General features: G+C 38.7%; 1 protein-coding gene across 1 annotated transcript in view; it reads right to left on the bottom strand.

The window, feature by feature from the left end:
- RASA1 (RAS p21 protein activator 1) overlaps window positions 1–13,112 on the bottom strand; it is a 119,239-nt gene that overhangs the window by 63,289 nt on the left and 42,838 nt on the right. The window contains exons 6-8 of the mRNA XM_039543856.1: window positions 8,978–9,009; window positions 6,787–6,839; window positions 5,653–5,803 (exon numbers count right to left, since the gene is read on the bottom strand). Coding sequence (XP_039399790.1) covers window positions 5,653–5,803; window positions 6,787–6,839; window positions 8,978–9,009 — 236 coding nt within the window. The remainder of the gene's footprint in view (window positions 1–5,652; window positions 5,804–6,786; window positions 6,840–8,977; window positions 9,010–13,112) is intronic.

The following is a 13,112-nucleotide window of genomic DNA, read 5'->3' as shown; positions in this document are numbered from 1 at the left end:
GCCCTGGAGGTTTTTCGCCTTCCTCTGCAGCATGGGGCACGGGTCACTTTCTGGAGGATTCTCAGAGGTCTTCAAACCGCAATTTGGGGACTTCGATAACTCAGGCATAGGCTAGGGGTTTGTTATAGAAGTGGATGGGTGGGATTCTGTGGCCTGCATTGTGCAGGAGGTCAGACTAGATGATCATAATGGTCCCTTCTGACCTTAAAGTCTATGAGTCTATGAGGTCAAACGCTTTTTAAGGAGGGCCTCACCAAGACAAAGCAAGTACCACGTGCGGGGGTCACTGTTAGGGATCGCCCCTCCACAGGAAGGACAATGTTTAAACCCCAGTGAGGGCATCACTGGGGAACACTGTCAAGCAACACTATCTACTAACTATATACAATAAACTAGGCTAAAACTAAATGCAAGATTGTGAGACTACAACCACATAGAGCTCCGACTCCAGCCAGGGCAGTGAGCAGGAACTGAGGGGGGGTGGGATCAGGGTGGCACCACCTCATAACTAGGGGAGGGGGCACAGCCACAAGGCCCACGTGCCACCCCTCTACAGGTACTTCTAGGCAAAAGGCTCTGGAGTGCCAGTGTACTGGGTGCGCACACATCTATGTGGAATGCATATCTGCATCTACTCAAAGAAGAACTTGTTTTATTTCCTAGTGCTACTTGAAGATAGTCTCTTAACTACAGTGTTGAGTAGCATTATCATACAAAGAATCTATTTTATTTATCTACACAGATGTAGAGAGTCTTTTACAGGTAACACAAACTTGATTCACTCAGACCAGCATATATTTACCATATCATTAAAGCAGACAAATCCAATGGAATGAGCAACCAAGACACTGACAATTTATAAATGCTCATGTCTGAAGAGATCAGGATACAGGAATCTGAGTTTACAGGTGGTCTAAGTTATTTAATGAGTAAACATAAACTAAATGCGACTGGGAAATGGATTATGAACCATCACACACTACAAGACATTGATCAGGTCTGGGGGACAAAATGAACACTAATATCTCTCCAACAGCAGTTAGTAAAGCAAACATACTGCTGAAACTGAAATATACCAGAAAAAGTACAAATCAGGAGATAATAAAATTAAATTAGTAAGTGACTGGTGAAACCTTACCAGGTGAGGAGTACTATACAAAAATTTGAAGACTGTACTATAAAAAACTGAAGAATTAGAAAAGGTTTATAAGAGAGTTTATAAAGGATTCTGGGGTCACAGCTGCATGGAGAGGTAAAGAAGGCTTTTATTCATTACAAAAATATTAAAAAATTATTACCAAGATACATAAAATATTAAGTGACACAGAAAGGGATTTCCAAAAGCTTGTTGACAGAGGGTTATTTGGGAGGGTGAAGGTGCATAAGAACTCCTTCCCTCTTCCCACACATTTTAAAAAAACAGAACAAACGTTAAGAAAAATTATGCTGTCTTTTTTGAGACAAGAAATGTGAAAAGTAATTGAGAGATATTACAAAGAAATTTTGAATGCTGAACACATTCCCTCTCCAGTAATCCCAGAATTTCTATTCTACAAGACATTTTATGATGCATTGATATGACTGGAACAATTCATCTACGGCGGCAAGAAAAGTACTTCTGCAACAGTCAATATTTTATACTTGTGGGATACAAAGTAAGATTACAAAGAAAGACATATATGCTTTCCTTAACTCCATAGACAGATTCTGCTCCTATGTTGTTATGCAGCAGGAGTAACTTTGTTACCACAGTACATATTCAGATACCTGAGACTGGAGAGCTGAAGGAAGCATAGCAGGCTATTTTAGTGGACCTGAAGTGAAAATTAATGTCTAATGAAAGTAGAACGTTCTCGATGTGCTCCACTACTTTACTGTAAGTTCTACTGCTCAAAAGATGACGAATATTCACGTAGAGATTGCTGTACTCTCACCAACCTCACTATCAGTTCAATTTTTATTAAAATGAATTTAGGCAGTTTTGATTTTTATCACCAAGTTTCCCTTTTTCTTTCCTTTTATAGCTCCAGTAGTTTCATACATTATACTCTGAGCACAGAGTAGAGCCAGAAGCATGTAGCACCTTGGGAAGCAGCACCTGAATTGAAACAACCAAAGAGAGATAAGGATGGAGGAAAAAGAGCACCAGTGTCCTCCCCACCTTACTAGTCAGCTGCTATCCTGAGTGAAGGGGGGAAAAGCATATTTTCCCACTCCATCCACTCATAAGTGAAAGATGGGTGCTCATCAGAAGATAGAAAAGCTTCTCTGCTGCTATGTCTTCATCTCACCTACAAAAGCTGCAGAAGTTGTTGGGGCTGCATGTGCTCTCCTCCTGGTGGCACTTTGAGCTACGTCTAGAAAAGAAACCAAGCCATTCTCTCCTCAAGATCCTAACAAGAAGGTGAATTTGATCTCTCCTCCAGTGGGTGAAAAATTGGGCTGAGGAAGATACAATTGAGGTTATTGAATAGCAGCAGGTCAAACATTTGCTGAAAGAAGAGAGAAAATCCCAACCCTGGCAGATGCTACAAATTCTGCAGCGTAACAGAAGAGAGTCCAGCAGACAGTCAGCTCCTTACCCACTCTCAGCCTGGCTGCTTCTGCAATATGCAACACACATATCTGGCTTTATTTTTGGAGAGGGGAAGAGGTGAAGATATATAGAGACTTTTTTTCCCCCTGCCTCAGAGTACTACATTCCTGAGACGCACAAATATCCTTTTTCCATCCACCACCCACATCACCTTTGGGTTGCTGCTGGAGTTTGAAACAGCACCAGACTGTTGCTTAGGCAAGTTCTGATGCTTTCAGTCCCACCTCTTGATGTCAAAGTGCCAAAATAATAAGTGAGGAAAAATGAAAATCTCATTTTGGTTTTCCTGGCTAAATTACAACTAATTTTTTTAAATGACCAAGTTTAGTCATTAACTCACCATGACCCTTTGCAATGCACTAAGGCATAATACAGTTCACCTTTAAAATGGATTTTTTTGCATACACTTGACAGACACTGCAAACCAACAAATATGAAACGTTAAAGATCAAACTGCCTTACAGTTGTAGAACTGAGGGCTATTTTTGAAAGATATATTAAAGTACTACTAACAAAACAAATAGTGAAAAGACGAGCCCCTAGATGACCTTTAACAAATCCCAACAGTAAATGAATTCAAAAACATGAGATCTCTTAAAAATATTTGCATTTAAGGGAAAGTAGTGATTGTGAAAGGGTTCTCAGATCTGGGAGAGATGTATCCAGGATTTGCACAAATCTTTCAATTTCTTCCTATACAACATATCTAAAATGCAACCCTTCCTCTCTGTCTTAAGAGCTAAAAACAATCATTCACACATTGATTATCTCATATTACACCATGCCCCGACTGTTCCACCAACTATGCCAGGCTCAATGCTCCATTTGTTGCCTTTTCATTCATCTGAAAGTATTTACATTCACATAATGGAGCGTAAGGTGGATCCAGTAGTGGAAGTTCAGAGCTTTCTGATTTAGTGATGAAGTATTGCCAAAAAAGCAACTATGTAAGTTATCTGAAATTGCATAAACCCACTGTGAGTAATTATGTTTTTAATTAGTTAATTAATTACTTCTGCACCTCCTTTGGCAGAGAGTTTAGCTGGAAGGTTCAAGTGTCATACCCTTAGTAAACCAGAAAACTACAGAATGGGCAAAAGAGACTTTACCTTCACAAAAGGCTGAAATTGCAGCTAGCTGAATTTTCAATGAGGATGTCTGGAGGCCAGACTGATTAATGTAGAAGGTACTCAAGCATCTTGTGTATGGGATTTGCATAAGGATCCAATTGTTTAGCCTCACACCATCTTCCACTTGAAGTCATATGATCATCCATTGAACTTCTCAGCTAGGAGAACTTGATACTTTCTCAGATACACCAGCTACTGGATCTCTACCCACTCAGAAGACAAGCTGGAAGCGAGAGAAATGCTAGGTTGGGATGGAGAAGAATGCCCTGGTTCTGGGTGATCAGATCTGACAAATTCCCAAAATGTATGGGATAAGCAGTGACTATCTCCACTGGAAGAGGGAGCTAAACTTGTTGCTGCTATAGAGGCGTTGAAACTCAAAACCACTACATTCTTGAGTTTAATAGGACCTTGGAAATAAGATGCATTGAGAATAGATCTATATCAGCAGCTTCCCACTGTGAAGGATGAATGCATCTAATTTTGTCATTTTGTCATTTCCATTCTTTTAGTTCAGATTACTATCACTTTCCTGTTCATGCCACTGACAAAACAGATCCATCCTGAGTTTCTTCACTCCAGGGAGAGCTGATCAGTACTTTCTGACCCAGACATCAATCATGTGTCCAATATAAAAAATCCAGTGATTTTTAAAATGTTTTAATCACGAGGCTATTTTCTCCCTCATGTAAAGATTCCCCCCACTTTTAACCATTCTCACATTGCCTTTATATATCATTGTTAGTTTTATTGTCCTTTGTTTCATCTTATATGTCAACACAGCATCAACTTATAAGTAGTCACCGAATCATAGAAATGTAGGGCCGGAAGGGTCTCCAAGAGGTCATCTAGTCCAGCTCACCTGCACTGAGGCAGGACGAAGCAAGTATACCTAAACCATCCCTGAAAGGTGTTTGTCCAGGCTGTTCTTAAAAACCTCCAATGACCAGGATTCCACAATTTCCCTGGGACGCCTATTCCAATACTTAACTACCCTTATAGTTAAACAATTTTTCCTAACATCTAACCTAAATCTCCTTTGATGCGGATTAAATCAACTACTTCTTGCTATATCTTCAGTGGACATACAGTCCAATTGATCACCATCCTCGATACAACAGCCCTTAACATATTTCAAGACTTATCAGGTCCCCCACTCAGTTGTCTTTTCTCAAGACTAAACATGCCCAGTTTCGTTTTTTTCCTCATAGATCAGGTTTTATAAAACCTTTTAGCTCCCCCTTGAACTCTCTCCAGTTTATCCACAGCTTTCTTAAAGTGTGGCACCCAAAACTAGAACAATATGCAGCTGAGGCCTCTCCAGCACCGAATAAAGTGAAAAAATTACCACCTGTGTCTTACATACAACACCCCTGTTAATGTATCCCAGAATGATATTAGCCTTTTTTTTTTTTTGCAACTGCATCACACTGTTGTCTCATATTCAATTTGTGATCCACTATAACCCCCAAATTACTTTCTGCAGAACTACTGCCTAGCTAATTATTCCCCATTTTGTATTTGTGGATTTGATTTTCTCTTCTTAAGTGCAGTATTTTGCATTTGTCTTTATTGAATTCCATCTTGTTGATTTCAGATGAATTCTCCATTTTGTCACAATCATTTTGAAGTCATATAATCCACAATTTCTAATCAAGAGAAACTAGTTTATGGAAGAAAGTGTCAGATGCTTTACAAATAAACACCAACTAATTATGCTTTGTTTAGGATTAAGAAAGTGTTTAAAACTTTTCAGTCTTTTTATGTAGCCACTAACCAGGTTACATAAATTCTTAATATTAACGTAAGCATATTTTTTTAAAAAAATCATATTTATATATACACACCAATAAATAATAAACATTGACAGATTACACTTAGTTTTTCTAGATATGTTTTTAAAAAGTATAACTGTTTGTAGTTTACCTGTTATAGTATCTTCCTCCCATCATAAACTGATTGTTTGGAGTAGGGCATATTTTGAAACGTTGAATATTTTCACTGGTCCGAAAATAGAGTGAATAATCACCAGGAGTATTATCAGAGGGCCTCACAAGAAAACTGCATACTTGACCAACTGAAACAATATTAGGATTATTAATATAATGCCCATCACTATTATTTTTCCTTCACAGTACAATCAAAGGGCATTTTCCAAATTTCACTGGATACAAATATGAATTGGAATTTGGAACAAATATGTGAATATTTAGTTTGGAATCCAGACATTTGCTAATTTATTTTGCCCCCTTTAAGCCCCCAAGGTAGCCAGTAGCCAACTTCACATATAGATTCATAGATTCCAAGGCTAGAAGGGATCACTGTGATCATCTACTAGTCTGCCCTCCTGTTTAAGCACAGGCCATGCAACTTCCCCAAAATAATTCCTAGACCATATCTTTTAGAAAAATAGCTAATCTCGATTTAAAAATTGTCAATGATGAAGACTCTCCACTCAGAAGAGAAAAACCATTCTGACAACATGCTGATATAGATTCCAACAATTAAAAATAGTTTTGAACTAATAAAATATTCAGATGTAAATACTACTTTGGAGTTTATTTCACCATTTTTAACTTTCTCCTTTACCTAGGTTCGAAAGCCTGATATTTTAAGTCCTCCAGTAGAAAACATTGATGTACTAGAAACATTGTCCTCCAATAGAAAAAACAAAATTTACACTATTTATGATACAACAGTACCTTCCATATACTCTTATTCAGATTACTAAATTATAGATTTTATTAATAGCAAATATTTAAAGTATTTATTACTCAACAAGTACAGTGATTAGCTGTTACAATGAAAGTTATTTGACCCGCTGTCTTTGACTGTCTAATACTTTTTTTAAAAAAAATTATATTAATTATAATGTTTAAGTCTTGTAACATATTATTTGCATTATGGTGATGAAAGTCAGGATCTGGAGCTCATTGTGCTAGGTCCTATTCACACAAAGACAGAGCCCTGCTCCAAAGGTTTTACAATCTAATTTATACAGAATATTATTCTGTGTGCTCGTTCCCTTATGCCTTAACCCCAGCAATAAAAGACAAATACCTGTCATCAGCAAATTGTAAGCCTCTTGTTTGGAGATCTTCCCATGGAACCATCTTAACAAAGATGAAGAGAACAAATAAGAAAGCAAGATTATCAGCAGTCTCTTTTTGGTTCTGTTGGCCCTCAAGGCTCTGGCTTCTATGAATTAATCTTTAATTAAAGACCTAGTAGGTGGAGTAATTCAACGGAACATAACTCAAAATTATGTTACACAAAGATCCAGTTATTTGACAGAATATTTAAACATCTAAAATTAACTGTGAATAAAATTAAATATTTGAAGTAGAGGTCAAAGTACAGAAGTTTTAGCTATATAAGCTGTCATGTATAAAGTGTATATACTAGATAATTTTTCTAGCAATTATTTGAATCTATCTATTGTGATCTATAGTAATTTAAACATATTCTGAATGTAAATGCCCTGACATTACTCTTCAATAAGGGGCAAAATACCCAGACAAAGTAGCTGAAGTTGTGCTGTGAATTTCCACAGGAGCTGGGGAAAGGAATTCTCAACCCAAGCTGCAGAAGGGAAGAAAGGCAGTGGAGCAGCGCCACAGTCACTACTCCAATCTCATAGCTAAAGTAGCCTGTTCAGCCCTGTGTGTGGTGGAGCCATGCCATGCCAAATCCCGAGGCTTCAGTCCAGCCTCAAATAACTAATACACGTAGCTCTGCAGGTGTCCTTATCTAACAAATGTAAAGTCCATTTATTCATGTCTGAATACTGATGATGTCATAGCAGAATTTTTGGAAGAATTCTCGATCCATCTCTAACTTCACACACTCAGCAGATGATCTCTCAATGATCTGCCACACACCATCTGCCCGTCTTCTTGATGGTCACCCCTACTACAATGACCACCCTTACATGATAACTTTCAGGCAGTGTAGTATACCCCACCTTTCCTATCCTTTCCATACACATGGCATTTCCAGTACCCATATTGGTGGGAAACAGGATTTGTCTTCTTGCCTGGATAAAGACCTACATTTCTAATGTACAAATAAACAAGTGATTTTCTTTTTTAAGCACCTCAACAGACCTTATCCATCAAAAGAAAGTAAGCTCAATTTTTATTGTCCTTTCCAGGTCACGTTTAAAGGACAGTCTCCTGATGCTTGAACACTTGAAGGACTGTCCAGAGGACCCCTTGAGCAGCAAGCTCATTAGACATGTGGTCTGCAAGTGGTGAGGCTTGAAGCAACTTCCAGGAATGGTGCAGGGGATAATCTCAATAAATGAAGATGATGCAATTAATGAGGCTGTGTTACACCGAACTGGGTGGAAGAACTGCCAGTACAGTTCAGTGGGCTGCAACCCCACAGCAGCAATTCTCTTTCCCCACCCAACATACCTGGAAGTGCCTTCAATCATCAGCATTTCAGAGATTGTGAATCTGGTGATACTGGAGGCAAGAGACAGCAACAATATTGACAAAAGATCCTAAAGCCAATCAAGTGAATAAGTACCAGGAAATTCAACTGAAATACTTAGTTGCCACTCATCATTTTTCATTGCAAGTGGTTCTACAGATGACAGATGCTACTTTCTGGTCACCAAATCATGTATGTCATGATTCCATGATTTTCATGCTTCTTAATAAAAATACATATTGATGACTTAACATTTTGGGATTTTCGGATATAACTGTTAATAGATGAAGCAATTTCAATGAGAAACTTGAGTGCTACAATATTAAAATCTCATCATTATGAGAGGCTAATAGAGGAGATCACCAACACCAATATATTGGTGATTAAAGTACCAGATCAGTGAATTCAGAACTTTAATTCTTCAAGTGATGGTAATATTCTCTCTCCAAAACTAAAAGATTTTGGAGTTAGATTGGTTTTACAAGAGGTCAGCTCTAGTACATCAATTTCTATAATCAAACAGTAACCCATGTTGCATAATCTGGGTGAAATTCACCGCTATCCACAGGGCTCAGACAAGATTTATCTATCACGAAAACCTATTGACACTATCCATAAGTAGCACAAAAGACCAATGTAGAAGCCCGCTAGACAGAGGAGAGTATCATCCTTAGCAATTAGTAAAGGGAAAACATGAGGCCAGAAAGAACAGTTAGATTCACCTTTTCAAAAGGCAGATAACTTCATAGCTGAAATTTACAAATAGTTTATTCCAAATATTTGTTTTTCTTTAAGAACAAACAAAAACCCTTACATTTTGCCTTCATGTGGATCTTCTTCACGTCCCTAATGAGAAAATTAACACAGTAAGTGCATGATGCAACAGTCCACGTAATCAATTATATGAAGTCTATTTTCTAAGTTTTTAGCTTTTCTGTAGAGGTCAATAATGCTACAAAATAATTCATTTATATTCAAGAAATCATATATTTTTGAATTAAAGGGCTTATTACATAATTCTATGAAAGAGGCTTACTATTTGGTGCATCCCTACCCTATCTGGGTAGAGAAAGCATATGCCAAAAGCACATTTAAAAAAAAAATTGAGGGCAACATTTCTTACAATGATCAAAGGATTTATTTATTTTTGTGCTTCGCTGTAACTACACTCATCAAGTTACACTGGCACAAACCCCTTATGATGAGCTATATTAGAATTAAGTGGGGTTTACACCAGTGCAGCTTACATAGGTATGTATTAAGCTACACTGATATAAACCCCACTATGTGCCAATGTGGTGCATCAGTATTAATGGTTTGCAGAACTCAAAATTAGTAGTAGCTTCAGTCGAAACAAGCAAACATGACTTGATCACTTTTGTTATGTGCAAAGTATAAATCAGCAATATATATTTGGCCACATTTGGGAATAGAAATTGTATGGCGGGCCATGAATGCTCAGAAAATTGAGGCTGGGGTGCAAGAGGGGGTGAGGGCTTTGGTTGGGGGTGCAGGCTCCGGGGTGGGGCCAAAAATGAGGAGTTCAGGGTGCAGGAGGGGACTGCAGGCTGGGGCGGGGGAGTGAGTGCTCCAGCTGGGGGTGCGGGCTCTGGAGTGGAGCTGGGGATGAGGAGTTTGGGGTGTAGGAGGGTGATCTGGGCTGGGACCAAGTGGTTTGGAGGGCGGGAGGGAGATCAGGGCTGGGGCAGGGGGTTGGGGTATGGGGAGAGAGTCAGGGGTGCAGGCTCCGGGCGGCGCTTACCTCAAGCAGCTCCCGGAAGCAGCAGCATGTCCCTTCTCCGGCTCCTACATGGAGGTGCGTCCAGGCAGCTCTGCATGCTGCCCCGTCCGCAGACACCACCCCTGCAGCTCCCATTGGAGCACTGTAGGGGGGCCATGTTGTGGCTTCCAGGAGCCGCATGGAGCAGCCTTGGACCCTGCACCCCGGCTGGAGCACCAGAGCAGGGCTGTGTGGCTGCTTCCAGGAGCCACATGGAAAGGCCCGCAACCCTGCTCCCTGACTAGAGAGCCTGAGTGGGGCAAGCCCCAGAGCCCACTTCCCAGTGGGAGCTTGGGGGCCATCTTAAAACAGCTGGCAGTCTGTAGTTTAGCCACACCTGCTTTAGAAGGACCAGTTTCATAAATTGAAAAAAAATTATGAGCCAAATCAGCTCGGAAAGAGAATATAAAACAGAAAATGTGATTTATAATTAGGAATCATTTAGAAATATTTTACTAGCTGCCCAAAAAGCCACAATTGAGACAGAAGGCAGCAAATGGGTTAAAAACAACCTGGCTTAGAGGGAAAAGTGCTATGAAAAACAATATATAACAGATGGAAGCATGGGGAAGTTGACTATAATAAAGAAAAAATCAGAAGCTAGCGTTTGTAGAAAATTGATAAAGGAAGCAAATGGACATAAGGAGAAATGTATGGCCAGCAGAGTTAGGGACAATATAGAGGTGTTTTTAGTATATTGGGAACAAAAAGAATCCTAACAATGGTATTGGTCCATCACTAGGTGAAATGGTAGAACTGTAAATGAAAATGCAAAAAATGCTGAAGTGTTCAATACTTATTTTTGTCCCTTACTTGGGGAAAAAGAGATGATATAGTCATGAGAGGAAATGATGATGAAGAAGAAACAATTCCAATGGTAACTCAGGAGGCTGTTAAACATAAGCTACTAAAGTTAAACATTTTATAATCAGCAAGTCCAGATAACTTGCATCCAAGAGTTTCGGAAGAGCTGCTCAAGGAGCTCTCTGGATTGCTAATGTTGATTTTCGATAAGCCTTAGAACACGAGGGAAGTTCTAGAAGACTGGAATAAAGCTAATGTTGTGCCAATATTTAAAAATGATAAACTCAGGCAATTATAGGCCTGTCAGCCTAACTTTAATTACAGGACAGATTACTGAGCAGCTGATAATAAGTATCAAAGAAAAGTAATATAATAAATGCCAATCAACATGGGTGTACGGAAAATAAATCCTGTGAAGTTAACTTGATATCTTCTTTTGATGAGATTTCAATTTTGGTTGATAAAGCTAATACTATTGATTTATATAATATATTTAGATTTCTGTAAGACATCTGAGTTGGAACTGCACAGCATTCTGATTAAGAAACTAGACCACCACAAAAAACAAACATGGCATACATTGAATGGATTAAAAACTGTCTGACTGGTCTCAAAATGTAATTTTAAATGGAGAATCATCAAGCAGGTACATTTCTAGCTGGGCTCCATAGTGATTAGTTCTTGGTCCTATGCTATTTAACTTTTTTATATCAATCAATAACCTGAACAAGAAAAAAAAATACTGATTCATTACTGATAAAGTTTGCAGACTGGTAAACAATGAAGAGTACAGTTCACTGATACTAAGTGATCTGTAAGCAGGGCACAAGCAAACAATATTGATTTTAATATATCTAAATGTAAAATCTACATCTGCATAGAATGTAGGCCATACATACAGCATGGGAGACTATCCTGGGAAGCAGTATCTCTGAAAAAAACTTGGAGATCATGCTGACTAATTAGCTGAACATGAGTTCCCAGTGTGATCCTGTGATCAAAATGGCTAATGTGATCTTTGGATGAGTACTATTGAGTAGAGACATTCTATTACCTCTGGTGTTGGCATGGTGAGAGCCCTAGTGGAACACTGTCCAGTTCTGATATCCACCATTCAAGAAAGATATTGAAAAACTGGAGAGGGTTCAGTAAAGAGCCACAAAACTGATTAGAGGATTGGAAAACATGCCTTATAGTCAAAGACTCAAGGAGCACAACCTATTTAGTTTATCAGAGATAAGGTTAAGGGGTAATTTGATCAGTCTAAGTATCTTCCAGGAGGACAGAAATTTGATAGTAGAAGGCTCTTCAATCTAGCCGACGTTTCTTTGATAAGATTCAATGGCTAGAAGTTGGAGCTAGCCAAATTCAGGCTGGAAATGAGATGCATATTTTTAATAGTGATGGTAATAGTGAAAGAGTTTACCAAGGACTATGGTGCATTCACAATCACTGACAATTTTTAAATCAAGACTTGATTTTTTTCTAAAAGATATGCTCTAGTTCAAACAGGAATTAATTCAGAGAAATTCTATGGCCTGTGTTACACAGGAGGTGAGACTAGATGATCACAGTCATTCCTTCTGGTTTTAATCCATGACTCTTAATGCAGACTGGGCATAGGATTTGAAACAGACAGCTAAAAACTACATATATTAATATACTAGGTACAGTAGATAATAGTAATGTGCATAGTGCATTCACCCTGGGAGAGTAAGAGATATTGCAGGATGGGCTAACATATTGCAAACTGTCAGACTCCTCAAATCAGATTATGTGCTCCATCAGTTATCTACACAGTATCATTAAGCTGCTACAAGTTGTCCGATCTTTTACACTATGTTATAAATAGCTTCTCCTCTGACAATGTTGTACAAGGGAATTCAATTTTCCGTCTCAATTAGACTGTGTATGTGCTGATTTAATGCTTGTGAATGATGTGGATTGACAGTTCTGAGGACTGAATTAGTCTACTGTAGTTATTCAGGAAAAAGTACAGCAGCAGGAGCAGCACACAGTTCTTCACACCACACTGATAATATGCATCAAACATGACCTGTTTATATTTCCTCTAAAAGTGAGCGATTGGTTCAGTGCCCATGCTTATTTATTCTTTACACACTACAGTGGGCTAGGTGGCACCAATTCTTGGATGATGGCTGTTTTGGTGAAGAAGAGACTTGTCCACTCAAAAATGAACTGGAGTAACAAATTCCCTTCATTAGGGACCAAAAAGAAAATTGAAATGGTAATTCTCAATTATTACTGACATGAGGTGGATTGACCTTGTACCCTACAAACCAAAGGCCGGAGCCCAGATTCTCCAGTACTGTCCATTCACTTTGCATTCTCAGATAGCAAGCAG

Source organism: Mauremys reevesii, linkage group 6 (assembly GCF_016161935.1).
Source record: "Mauremys reevesii isolate NIE-2019 linkage group 6, ASM1616193v1, whole genome shotgun sequence".
NCBI lineage: Eukaryota > Metazoa > Chordata > Testudines > Geoemydidae > Mauremys > Mauremys reevesii.
Note: the sequence above shows the minus strand (reverse complement) of the source record. Positions and strands in the feature narration are given on the sequence as shown.